The sequence below is a fragment of the Mastigoproctus giganteus genome, chromosome 2, assembly GCF_048544385.1.
Source record: "Mastigoproctus giganteus isolate SK-2022 chromosome 2, ASM4854438v1, whole genome shotgun sequence".
Lineage (NCBI taxonomy): Eukaryota > Metazoa > Arthropoda > Arachnida > Uropygi > Thelyphonidae > Mastigoproctus > Mastigoproctus giganteus.
Genome location: NC_143576.1, coordinates 152598997 through 152612698, shown reverse-complemented (window position 1 = coordinate 152612698; position 13702 = coordinate 152598997). Strand labels below are relative to the sequence as shown.

Below are 13702 nucleotides of genomic sequence, written 5' to 3'. Positions count from 1 at the left end.
AACATGTGCATAAATGGCAAGGATTGTCACAAATAACTTTCCACTACATTGCCATCTCCTATTTGTGCTTCCAGCTATCTATTTATCCATATATTTATCTGTTATAAGCTGTGTCTGCTAAGAGTAGACAGTTTATAACAGATAACAGCACAAAAATATAGCTTTGAAAACCTGAAAGGAAGAGTATACCTGTTAGTCATGATTATCCAATATGGCTTACAAACAACAAAACTGAAGAAATTCTCTGGAATTCAGATCCAGAGATTGATCAAATTGAATCAAGAGATACATAAATAGATATTGAGAATATTATTGCATTAAAACAACCCTGTAAAAGCAAGTGGTTTTTTTACAAATTTATTTATATTTTTAAATTATGATTTGATTTTTGAAAACAATTTTGCTGTAATATTGGAGAATCAAGCCATAATAAGAATAAATTAATATTTAAAATCATTTATGTACAAAAGTCTTAATTTTTGCAATACTCAATTCTAGAACCTTTATGCCCGATGCTGTTTGAAAAACAGAATACCAGGAGCTTATGTGTTTGGAAAAGCGGGATTGTACAAATATTTGGAAGAAGTAAATAAAATATAAAACTTGGGAAAGAACTGTAATTTGGATTGCAGGAAATTTTCCTTTAACAAGAAAACTGTTAATCATTGGAATACGTTGCTTCCATAGATAGTTCTGGCTGACAGGTCAGAGAAATTCAAAGCCTGCTTGTTCAGTACCTATAGAAAATTATCTATGCAGGATAGCATATTTCACCACTGTTATTATTTATTTATTTATTTATTTTTATTTATTTTTTTGCTGGTGCAGCAAAAGCTGCTGGCTTCCTTGCATTGTTCTGCAAGGATGTCAGCAGAACAATGCAAGGATTCAAAAAATCCACCATAGTGCATGCTCACTCATAAAATTTTTCAGTAAGTCTGTCTGAAGATTAAGTATAAATTATAACCATGTTACCTCTACATTAATAATTGCCTACAGGTGCTGTGTAGTTTATTATTTTGTGGAGAGCTATGCTGATTTTGGAATTGCATCGTGAATTTGTATATAAAGGATATTTATCATTACAGCAGACTAGATTTCTCTGCATTGTTTTAATGGACTTCAGGAAGGTTATAAAATAAAATAAAATAAATAAAATGAAACAAAATATATAATTAATATAAACTTTTAACAGATTAACTATTCTTTAAAAAAAATGTGGAAACATTTTTGTTCTTTACAGACCTGTATGATATTCACTAACTGTTCTGATGGCTGCTGAAGTTCAGGTGCAACCTTCGACACAAGCTTAACCAAAGTAAACAAGTTATTTAAATTACAATTTTCTTCTCCGCTCATTATCTGATTTGCCTGTTCAATTAATTTTGCAACTGCATCATGAGGATTCACATGTTCTACTCTCCTTGTTGTCATTTGAATCACCCTATCTAAGGAAAAACAAACTGAATGATCACAATTAGTATCAAGAAAAGAATAAGACATATAATAGCATAACTAATATACTTTATATATAGAGTGAAACTTCTGTAAAGTGCACACCAATGAGTTAGAAAAAGCATCCACTATACAGTGGAGTCCACTTTGCAGAGGCCTGTACAACCAGTTTCAATAATTCAGAAAAATTAAATTAACTGGCTGCTTACTCAGTTTATTATTGATGTTATCATCGTACATATTTGTTTCAATTAATTAACTTTTAAAGATTAACAAAACTGTTAGTAAAACTGAATATAAATTTCATTGTTTACAATTTCATTTTGACAATTTTTCATTACGGATGACTAAATCCCTTACTAATATTATTTCACATTCCTCATTTTTGTTCATGTAGAATTCTTTTAATGTAATAGGAATGGTAGAACTTTTCAATGATAATGAGTCAAAACCCCCTTTTAAATTCTTGTATATGGCTCTGCCACAAACAACAAGAAATTTTATTTATTAAAATATTAATGTGCGAAAAATTAAATACATGAGAAATTTTGGACCAGCTTTCTATAGAAGAAAACCAGCATACACAAAACTTTGATAAACCTTTGTATGTAGCTACTTAAATGACGGCTATTTCACACTGCCGAGTAAAAGAAGTATGTGATGGCACAAAAAAACAGTCACCAGCCTTCAGTCAAAGAGCTGGACACCACTGTGTCACTAAAACAGAAACATCAATCATCACAATATTTCTATTGCAAAAAATCCATAGACATAGAAAACTCACATAGGCTACTGTCAAAATCACCCATTAATTAATTCACTGGTAGGGCATTAATTTTTCTTTAAAAGAAATGTATTACAGCTGTATTCCCACATTTTTTTTTTTTTTTTTTTTATGTACACACAAATTGAATCCTGAGCACAGAATTCTGGCAAAAGGATACATTGGAAATTTTATTACCTTGCTAAGTGCTTCACACTAATGGTACAACCCTGGTGAACATATTAATGGCATATTGTGCCATCAGCTCTTTGAGCAATCTATGACCAACAGGTAGTACTTGTGCATATGTCTGTTCCTATATTCCCTGTCAGAGACGTGGTAATTTGGAATCTCCTCTTTTTGATCTTCTCTGGCTTAAAATCTCTCTACCATTGTGTCAAATACATCTGTGTCCTTACCGTTTTCCCAACTCCACTAATCACTTGGAGCTCTTCGACTTCCTCTCTGTGCAACTTGACTTTCTCCAGTCCAACTTTCCTAACAGAGGTAATTTTCCTTGGTGATTTTAATGTTCACAACTCCAGCTGGCTTCCATTTCCTAGTCACACTGACCCAGCTGGTCGAGATGTTGAGGCTTTTGCAATTACTAATGACCTTGCACAGATTGTTCATTTACATACAAGAATACCGGACAATCCTAATCATATAGCCATCACACTTGATTTTTTCTCACAAACAACCCTTCTAAGTACACGGTCGAAGTGAGTGGTTCTTTAGGCACCTCAGATCACAACTTGGTGATTGTCTCTTCTCCAATGGAGCCTTTATCACATGCCTATTCCCAACCTCGTATTGTTTGGCATTACAAGAATGCAAAATGGGATGACCTCCGAGATTTCTTTTCTTTTTCTTGGTTGGATTACTGTTTCAAAACTTCCGATGTCAACATTTGCTCAGATCATGTCAGTGAAATTATTCCTGTAGGAACGGAATCCTTTATTCCACACTCCACTTTAAATTCTCATCCTTTATCTAAACCTAGTTTTCCTGTAAATGTGCTAAGGCCTTTCAGGAGAAGAATGTTGCATATTGTAATTGGCTTGTTTCCAATTCTTCAGTTTCATTTTCTTCGTACACCAAAGCTCGCAACAATTGTAAAGCAGTTATTAATCAGTCCAAACTATATTTTGAACAGAATAAGAGTAGAAAACTTGCTTCCTGCCCAAACGGTAGCCGAGCATTCTGGTCTCTCGCCAAAGCTATTGGGCGCAACTTTTGACCATCTTTGCTCCCACCTCTGTCCAAACTAGATGGTTCTGTTGTCATTTCAGCCAAGGATAAAGCTGACCTGCTAGCATCCCACTTTTCTTCCAACTCATGTATTAATGATCTTGGAAAAACACCTCCGACCATTCCCAACACGCTCCATTCAATGCCTCCTGTGGTCTTCCGTCAAAAGGATTTTGTCGAATCTTGATGCTAAAAAAGCTCCAGGTCCTGATGGTATTTCTCCACTTGTTCTCAAAACCTGTGCTCCTGAACTTACTCCTGTTCTTTGCTGCCTTTTTTTTTCACTTTCTTATTCCAAAGGTGTTTTTCCTTCTACTTGGAAATTTTCTCATATCCAGCCAGTTCCTGGAAAGGGTGACAAATCCCTCCCATCCAATTATCGTCCCATTGCAATTACTTCTACCCTGTCTAAAGTAATGAAGAAATCAATTAACTGCCAACTCTTAAACTACCTAGAAACCTTCCGTCTGATCAACGATCGCCAGTATGGATTCCGCCAGTGTCGATCCACTGGTGATATTCTGGCTTATATTACTCATTTATGGACAAATTCAATGGAAAAGTTTAGTGAAACACAAGCAGTTGTTCTTGACAACTCAAAGGCTTTCGATTGTGTTTAGCATAAAGGTCTTCTAAATAAGCTTCCATCTTATGGTTTGCCAACTGTTTTTTGTAATTGGTTATCCAGTTTTCTCTCTGATCGTTCACTGAAGGTGATGGTAGATGGCTCTCGGTCTTCTAACTTCTCCACTAATGCTGGTGTCCCTCAAGGTTCACTTCTTTCCCCCACTCTTTTTCTCTTGTATATTAATGACCTTCTTCCATTGACTGGAAATCCTATCCATAGTTTTGCCGATGACAGCACATTGCATTCCACTTTCCATTTTGAGAAACCTTGCACTGCTCAATCAGCTTCGACTTCTCAAAAATCTGCGACCAGTTCCTTAAATGCCGATCTCCTGGTAATTCTCCAGTGGGGCAAAGGAAACTTAGTTGATTTCAATCCTTCTAAAATTCAGTCTTGTCTTATATCTCGCAAAAAGGATTCTTCTGCTCCTATGCTTATCTTTGGTGACACTCCGATTTCTAGGCAAAATGATATATCTCTTTTGGGGATTACCCTGACTTCTAATCTCTCTTGGGACAAGCACATTACAAATATTGCTTCCTCTGCATCTAAAAAACTTGGTTTTCTCTTTCGCTGTCAGCATTACTTTTCTTCCAAACTACTGTTTACTCTGTACAAATCGTAAATCCGCCCTACCATGGAATATTGTTCCCCCATCTGGGCTGGTGCCCCCAAAACCTCTGTCAGGCTTCTTGATTCCGTTCAGAAGAGGGCAGTTAGGTTAATTAATGATCCATCTCTAACAGAGTCTCTCCACTCTCTGTCACATAGACGTACTGCCGACCGGGCTAGCTGGGTAGGTAAAGTGCCTGCCTGGCAACCCAAAGGTCGCGGGTTCGATTCCCACCTCGGGCTGGATATCCTGGCCACGACACATGAGGGAAGCAAGAAAAAACTGGTTCCTTCGTGTATCGATCACATCACATGAAATAAATAGACATACTGTTTCTGCTGCATGCCTTTTCTATAGATACTTCCATGGGCACTGTTCTTCTGAAATGGCTTCTGCAATTCCCGCTCTCTCTTTCCAAACAGTCCGAACACGTGCCACCACCAGCCAACATCCATTAACTGTCCAACTTCAAATTCACAGAACCAACTTTTCATCTTCCTTGTTTATTCATTTAACTGCCGTTTTCTGGAACAACCTTCCTTCATACGTATTTCCTGAAAATTACAGTCTACAGAAGCTCAAGTCCAATGTCAACAAATATCTTCTCTCGTCTTCTCAACCCCCAACCCAAGCACGGTACTAAGTGCTATAGGTTCTAATATCTCTCGTGTTTGGGGTTTACATTAAAAAAAAAAAAAAAAAATGTCATGATGAATTCTTTTTAGTTGCACACTGTATAATAGATATGCATATTTTTGCATCATATTGTGTATAAATGTATCCTCCTGTGCACACATGCAATCAGTTTATATTTAACAGTAGCATGTCAAATAAGCCACCAACTTTAAGGAAGAAAAGTGTAATTATTGCTTTTTTTTTTTAGGAAGGTTTAGTGGGGTTTTCTGATTACAGACAATATATCAATTAGAAACTGTATACAGTTGGTCATTGACTTACGACCGACTTCTGTTCTGACTGACAGGTCGTAAGTCGATCTGGTCGTATGTCGGCCATATCTTTATTAACAGTATTTTTTAACCTTTCTAATCTTTTTATCATCTTTATAATTTATTTTTATAATCTTTTAAATTTTTATCATCTTTTATTTTTCATTTTAAATACAGTAATGTTTTCATCTTTTATTTAGCGATACTGAACATACCTTCGTTTCTACGCCTAGGCTATCTCTCTCTCTGAGGATAAATTCAAATGTTCTCTACATTTTAATTGGTTTATTATTCATACTGTTTATAAAAAAACAAAACTACAATCTATAATTATATCGTACATAATGTGAAAAATAATACTGTACATAATGGACTGTAAACACAAAAATACAATCTAAAATTAATGTAAAAATTAATACAAATGAAATTTACAAAATCAATTTTTAATCTTTGCTTGTGCTGGGTGGGTTGTGCATCGTCAGGGTCATGTTCTTGGGTTGAGGTAGGAGTTGTTTATTTATAAGAGACATTATGCAAACCAAATCTTTTTTTTTAAAACGCTTAAACCACCCAGTACTAGCCTGAAAATCTTCTGCGTAATTGTCTCCGGCGCGTGATTTTAAACTCTGAAACAAACTTCTAGCCTTTGCTTGCACTGTGTGAAGACTCATGGGTGTATTTTTTTGTATTAAATCTTCCATCCACACAAACAACAATTTCTCCATTTCATGGATGGGTTCCTGTTGTTTTTTGGTTAAAATTGTAGACTTAATAGGTGTAGAACCTTTCACAGCTTCCCGAATTCTTTCTTTGTCCTTAAGTATCGTCGATACCGTGGAATGTGATAACTTCAAGTCATGTGCTATCGTATTCACTTTCTTTTCGCCTTCATACTGCTGGATAATTTTCATTTTACACTCTAAATCAATAGTTTTCCTTGACTTCTTAGCTGGCGTATATGTAGATGAAGGCATTTTCCTTTTACTAAACATTTTATGCGTATTTCAGTAGAATTTTAATTAATGCACCCCACGCAACAGATGCTTGAAAGCGACTGGGTGTATGTGAGAGAGAGCGACTGAGTGTATGTACCTGGTGCTGTCCTCAGGCCTCCCGTCATCGATGTGCCTCCTCACCTGGGTTATGGGTGTCCTCAGTAGTGACTTCCTGATTTATTATTAATTTATTTATTATTATTACTATTTTTTGTGGTCGTAAGTGCGGCCGGTCGTAAGTCGCATGGGTCGTAAGTCGACAACCAAGTGTATAATCTTATGAAGTTACATATTGATTACATGCAACTGCATATAATCTTATATGCAGTTGCATATCCTAAAGTGGCCATTGTAGTCGTTAGTGCATATAAATGCATATTCAAAATACTATAAGCAATACTGCATATTCCTTAACTTGGTCATTTTTTTTAAAATGTCGATCTCAGAATCAATAGCTTAGGAACACTTTGGCATTGGGGCAGATGCCAAGGGCGGCAGTATCAGAAAGTCGCCACTGACAGGCCACATCAGTTCCGTGCCAAGCTATTTTTCAACACCTGAGGCTAGCTGATGAAATGGTGAAAATTAAGTTTCACCAAATGGAATGTTTTCAGAGAGCGATTGAAGCCTTCATGCATCTTTAAATATGACTGCATACTGCATAGCAGCACAGATATATTTACTGTCCACAACATAACTTTGAGGGGACAAATGAGGGACCACTTCGTCAGCACATGCTCAAATGCACAGCAGTTCACGCATTGTCTAAGTTCTACGATACTGAATAAGTTAGAAGTTATAAATAAAGTGTGTATAGTGTTTTTGTGCTTCCTATATAAACAGGTAGTAAATAATACAAAGGTCTTTGAGATAACAGAAGAGGAGAAAAAGCAGTATGTACTGGTACTTAAGAACAAGTTTGAGCTTCTGCAGACTGCTCAGGACTAAGATATCGACGAGGAATATTACAACTTTCTGAAAGTGATAAAGCCCGAGAAACCTACAGGGAAAATGAAATCCAAAGAAGAAAAAATGAATCAAGAAACACTTGTTATGATGAACTGAAGGCAACAAATGAAGGGCAAGATAAATACTGACAAGGGGAAAATTGAGTATATTGAGTTATGCAAAGCCATTAGAAAGAGACTCATAAGACGATTTAACAGCATTAAGGGAAAACAAAGGACTTAAATCAGCAGCCGTGAGCAGTAATACAGAAAGACAAATGAAACTGAAGAATAGCAATGGTGTACTTACAAATAGCAGAGAAGGCATAATTCAAATAGCAGAAGACTACTATAGAGAATTATACAAGGAGCGAGGGAATGATGCCAGTAGTGGGGAAGATGGATTGCAAATTAGCAACACATACAACATACCTGATATTCTTCCTGATGAGGTAGAACATGCATTGAAGAAAATGAAGAATCAGAAAGCCCCAAGGGAAGATGAAGTTACTGTAGAGTTGTTAAAATTGAAAGGAAGAGACATAACACAAAAACTGGCAAGGATCTTCACAAAGTGCATTAGAAAAGGTGTGATGCCTAAGCAGTGGAATAATGCAATCATAGTTTTGCTGCATAAGAAAGAAGATAAATCAGAAACTGGAAATTATATACCAATTAGCTTGTTATCCCACATCTACAAGTTGTTCACAGGGTCATTACTAACAGATTAGAAAGAATACTCGATGAAAATCAACCGAAAGAGCAAGCTGGCTTTAGGACAGGATTCTCAACTATGGATCACCTTCACGTAATATCACAGCTAATGGAGAAAGCAAATGAATATAAAACACCATTATGCCTGGAAAAGGCATTTGACTCCATACAGCATAAGGCAATGTTTCGGGCACTGGAAAGACAAGGCATAGATACCCCATATATTATGATTTTGAAGAAAATATATGAGAACGCTACCTCCTTTATGAGACTAGACAAAGACAGTAGCAAATTTAAAATCGAGAAAGGAGTTCGACAAGGAGACACAATATCTCCGAAGCAGTTTACTGCTGCCCTCGAGGAAGCTTTCAGAAGATTAGACTAGTCGCATAAAGGAGTGAATGTGAATGGAGAGTACCTAAACAATCTACGATTTGCAGATGACATTATGGTCATAAGCCACGATCCCAAAGAATTGGAGGAAAATCTTAATCAGTTATGCAGAGTTAGTAAGGATTTTGGACTAAAGATGGATATGGCTAAAACAAAAGTAATGATGAACAAGTATGTCACAGAAAGGGATATAACAATTGAAGGAGCAGTAATTGAAAAGGTGGAGTCATATACTTATCTGGGACAAGTTATTAGCTGTAATAATAATAAATGGCTGGAAGTCAAGAGAAGAATAAATTTTGGATGGATAGCATTCAGGAAATAAAGTCACATACTGAAGAGCAGCGGCCTCCGTAGCCAAGTGGGCAGGAGCGGGAGTGCGGTAGCACACACTCTTTGAGCAGACCGGGGTTCAAGCCCCTGACTGCTGAATACGGTCGATCTGCCAACCCGCACTGGACCAACGTGGCAGATTATGGTCCATTTCCCTCAGCGTGAATTGTTGAGGAAGCTTCCATCCTGCAGTGGGTTGTAATGGCTGCACTTTACTTTTGACTGAAGAGCAATATCCCAGTTTGTCTGAAACGTAAAATAATGAACCAATGTATACTACCCACCATGACTTATGGAAGTGAAACTTGGGCGCTCACCAAAAGAATGGAAGAGAAGCTGAGAACTACACAGCAAAGAATGGAATGAATTATACTGGGAATAAGACTGTTAGGTAAGAAGAGAAACACGTGGATTAGGCAGCAAACTCAAGTAAAGGACATTCTTATCAAAACTAAAGAACTAAAATGGTCTTAGGCAGGACACAGCTCGAAGACATGATGACAGATGGACTAAGAAAATAACAGAATGGTACCCAAGAGGAGCTAGAAGAAAATCTGGAAGAAAACGGTGGAGATGGATAGATGAAATTCATGAGTTTGTGGGTAGTAAATGGATGGCCATTGCACAAAGCAGAAGGAACTGGAAAGATGCTGGAGAGGCCTTCATCCTGCAGTGGATTGAAAATGGCTGATGATGAAGATGATGATGATATAAACAGGTAGTCATGAATATTGTGATTTATATTTTAAATAAAACAACAAAAGCCCAATTAATTTTAAGCATGCCACCAAATAAAAAAAGGACATCAGTAAAATATAGAAATTTTAAAAAAAAACATTCTGTTAGTTTACAAAACTCGCTTACAGTAGGCTATTCCAAATCTGAAAGTGACAATGAAAATGAACATAATTCAAATGAGGATGAAACAAATAATGATGCCACTGAAATGGAAGTCCAAGAAAAAGCCCAAAAATTGAAGTTATGGCATACTTGCATTTTACGGTGTATATCAGTATACCTGATGTCATCCTTGCAAATCTAGGTTTAGTGTAATGTGTCACTTATACATAGATTGAGAAAACACTTAGCAAATTACAGTTTCGGATTTGGTTAGTCTTTACGATTTGGTAACCCTTCCGAGTGGTCGCTGTGATTAGCAATGATTGACATGCCTAGCCTGCTATGGTTAGTCTTAGGGTGTTTATCCCCCTCTTGCCACTGTTTTAAAATTGATAACTTGTTTTCCAAATTTAAAACTGTGGCAGGGAGGATAAACATCCTAAAACTAACCATAGTGGCCTAGGCATGTCAGTCACTGCTACTTGCAACAATCAATCAGGAGTACCAAGTTGTAAAGACTAACCTAATAGAGAGGCATGTGGGAAGGAAATGTTCCTTTCCCTTATATGTCGCCATTGTGTTATACTAGGAAAGATAACATTATTTAAAAAAAAAAAAAAAAAATTAATTATAGGACTCAATCTCCTAATAAGTGATTTATTTACTTTATCAAGACAAAATAATTCCTTCTTAATTAAGTTCCTACACATCAAATAACTCAACACGCTTTCTTTGTCTTTAGTTAACTCGCCCAATGTATAAATATTCATAATGAACAATATCTCAGTATACTAACTCTGCACAATATTTTTAACTTGCAAATTATGAATAATTGACACAATATGCTAAATCTAGATTTGAAAGAAGGACATCAGGTGCCTTGATATACTCCATAAAATGCAAGTATGCTGAAGTTATTTTAAAGAATTAGAAAGTATGGAGAATAATTTCAGCATACTTGCATTTTACACTGAATTGGCATTTTATAGACAGCTAGTAATATCGATACCGAAGGAAAAAATTGTGGTATATTTTTAAACTTGATCAAATTTGTTGGCCAATTTGATGTTGGTATGATAAATCTCTGGAATGGCATATTAAGCACCACACTAATTATTTAACAACAGAAATTCGGAATGAATTTATCAAGTTGTTAGCATCAAAAGTACAAAGTGAAATAATAAAAGAAATCCAATATAGCTAAATATTACAGTATAATATTTTACATCACTCCAGATGTATCACACAGAGATCAATTACAAGAAATTATTTGGTATGTAAAATTTTCACAAGAGAAATATACAATTGAAGAAAGGTTCATCAATTTCATGAACAGAACAGAAAAAAAGGGACAGGAAATTGTTAGAAATTAAGGAAAAACTAATTCAAGATGGCCTATTAATTGAAAATATGGAAAAATGTGTACCCAGTTAAGTCTCTCGTAATCTACTTGTTATGGGGTAAATTTTCTTTGTTCTACGGAAATTTTTTTAAATGTTAATGTAAATGTCAATTTTAAATGTTTAAGTTACCAAGGGGAATTCAAAAAAATTTGCTATAAAGCATTCATTAAACAGAGGCCCGACTATATTTATTATTATTCATTATGAGTTTACCAGTTTTTGAAAAAAAGGTGCATAGCCACGAATTTGCCAAGCACGCCAAAAATCTAGCTATGCCTCTGCTTGAAATTATGTAACTGTAATGCAATAAAATTACTGTGGGATAATATTTCACTGAGCATGGGAAAATTTCTTAAATCGGCATGGGAAATGTTTTGTAAGATTTAAATCTTACATAAGTTGATGTTATGTTTATATTTATTATTTTTTTATTGTTTTAGAAAGGAAGAATATGGTAGAAGAAAGAGTAGACTTGTGTTAAGAGGTGGCAATCAGCGGAGTCCTTTGGCGTATGTTGTAATTTCTGAAAACGGAAGAAAATATGTTTATTTGTGGTTGTTGAGGGAGTGCTGCCAGTAGAGAGTAGGTAATAGAGGTGACATTAAAAGAGAAAAGAATGCTTTGAGAGTAAACCACGGCGTATGTAGTAAATATGAGAATTATAACCATTGGGCCAAATGGTACCATCTGATAATCTTCAAGCAAGGGATGTGGTAGGTAGTATTTTTTTTTTTTTTTTTTTTTTTTTTTATGAGAACCCCAAACACGAAAGGTATCAAAACCTATAGTACTTAGTACCGTGCATGGGTTGAAGGAGAAGTATGGGGAGAGGGGAGGGGGGTGCCGGATATATGAAAATGAGACGAAAGAGACCAAGCAATTCCAGATCATAACGCAAAAATCCCTACTACATTATCAGAGAGTGAATATCTGGTATACAGAGAGGTCTCCAGTGGGGAAACTGTGTTCTAGAGTTGCAGAGGACAGTGGTGATGCTTTGAAAATGACAGATTAAAGGGGGCAATGATGATTTGATTTTGATTTGGTAGATGTTGAGTCATCGGCTTCTGTGGCCATATTGCACCTCCAAAGGTTTTTGCAGTACTTTGATCCAAGCCCGAGGCGGGAATCGAACCCGCAACCTTTGGGTTGCCGGGCAGGTACTTTACCCACTCAGCTAGCCCGGTTGGCAAGGGCAATGATGAGTTTGCCCAGCAGGTGGCAGAGATAAAAAAAAACAACCAGTAATTTAATGGGAAAAGGTCCCAGAAAGAGAGAGAGAGAGAGAGTAATGTGCAAATTGAGAAAATAGTGCTATCAAATGAATGGAAAGAAAAAAATATGTATACAGGCAACCCCTGTATAACACGGTACTTCTACAACACAGTTTCACTCTAACACAACTGATAAATTTCAGTAAACCTCGCATAACACGGTATTTTGAGTTTTGTGCTGGGAAAACTCTGCTATTATATTGGATGTAATTTTTCAACGTTTCCGTTCTTTTTGAATCCCCGCTGTTGACTCGCTAGTCAAAAAAAAAATTATTGCAAAATCCATGTATTTTATTTTATTGGGAAATTCACGTGTTACCTTCTGTGCTATTGAACTTGTACTTGTTAAACTTGTGGAAAAAATCTAGATTTCAAAGTTATATTACTATTGGATAGCACACCAGGCCATCCAAAAGATTTAAGTCATCCAAACGTTGAAGTTATGTTCCTAACACCACAGTTGTACTGGGTTAATACAACTTCTTTCATTCATCCATTAGATCAAGGCAGTATCCAAATTTAAAACTCATTCCATCAGAAAATCGTTACAATGGATTTTGGAAAAAATTGATTCTGAATCTATTGAAGTAATAGAAGAAGGGAAACATTTCTCAATTGTGGACTGTATCAGAAAATTATAGCTCTTCATCGCTGAAAGAAGAAAAACCATCAACGATAAATGCATGTGGAAAAATGTATGGCCAGAGTCAGTTCATTCAGGAAATATGATTGAACGGGCAGAAAACGGAATCGGTGCAATAGTAGAACTTGCTATGTCGGTAGAAGGGGAACATTTTGATGATATGACTACTGAAGCCCTCGTGGTAGCACAGTTCATAGAATCGCTCTCATCCACACACCAGCTGGAAAAGACCCGAGTTCGAATCTCGTCAATGAAGGGAGGAGTTTTTATGAGTCTTTTTCACAACATGGCTGAGTTAGTTGGGAGAGGGTAGCATGGTTTTTTTCTCCCGGAAACTCAGGTTTTTCGTCCAGCAAAACAGAAAATTGACCTCGGGACACATGCAATTTATAGACAATATACACAGAGTAACAATAAAAAAAAGATATGATTACTGGAGACGTTCAAGAATTACTGGTAGTAAAAGAAGCCGGCATAGCGGATTTGGTACAAATGGCATCGGA

General features: G+C 36.2%; 1 protein-coding gene across 3 annotated transcripts in view; it reads right to left on the bottom strand.

The window, feature by feature from the left end:
- LOC150089668 (uncharacterized) overlaps positions 1–13702 on the bottom strand; it is a 316209-nt gene that overhangs the window by 266926 nt on the left and 35581 nt on the right. For 2 of the 3 annotated variants that reach the window (XM_090368725.1, XM_090368724.1), the window contains exon 2: positions 1246–1448. In XM_090368725.1, the coding sequence (XP_090224851.1) occupies positions 1246–1448 (203 nt within the window). The remainder of the gene's footprint in view (positions 1–1245; positions 1449–13702) is intronic. The other variant, XM_090368726.1, reaches the window with a different exon arrangement.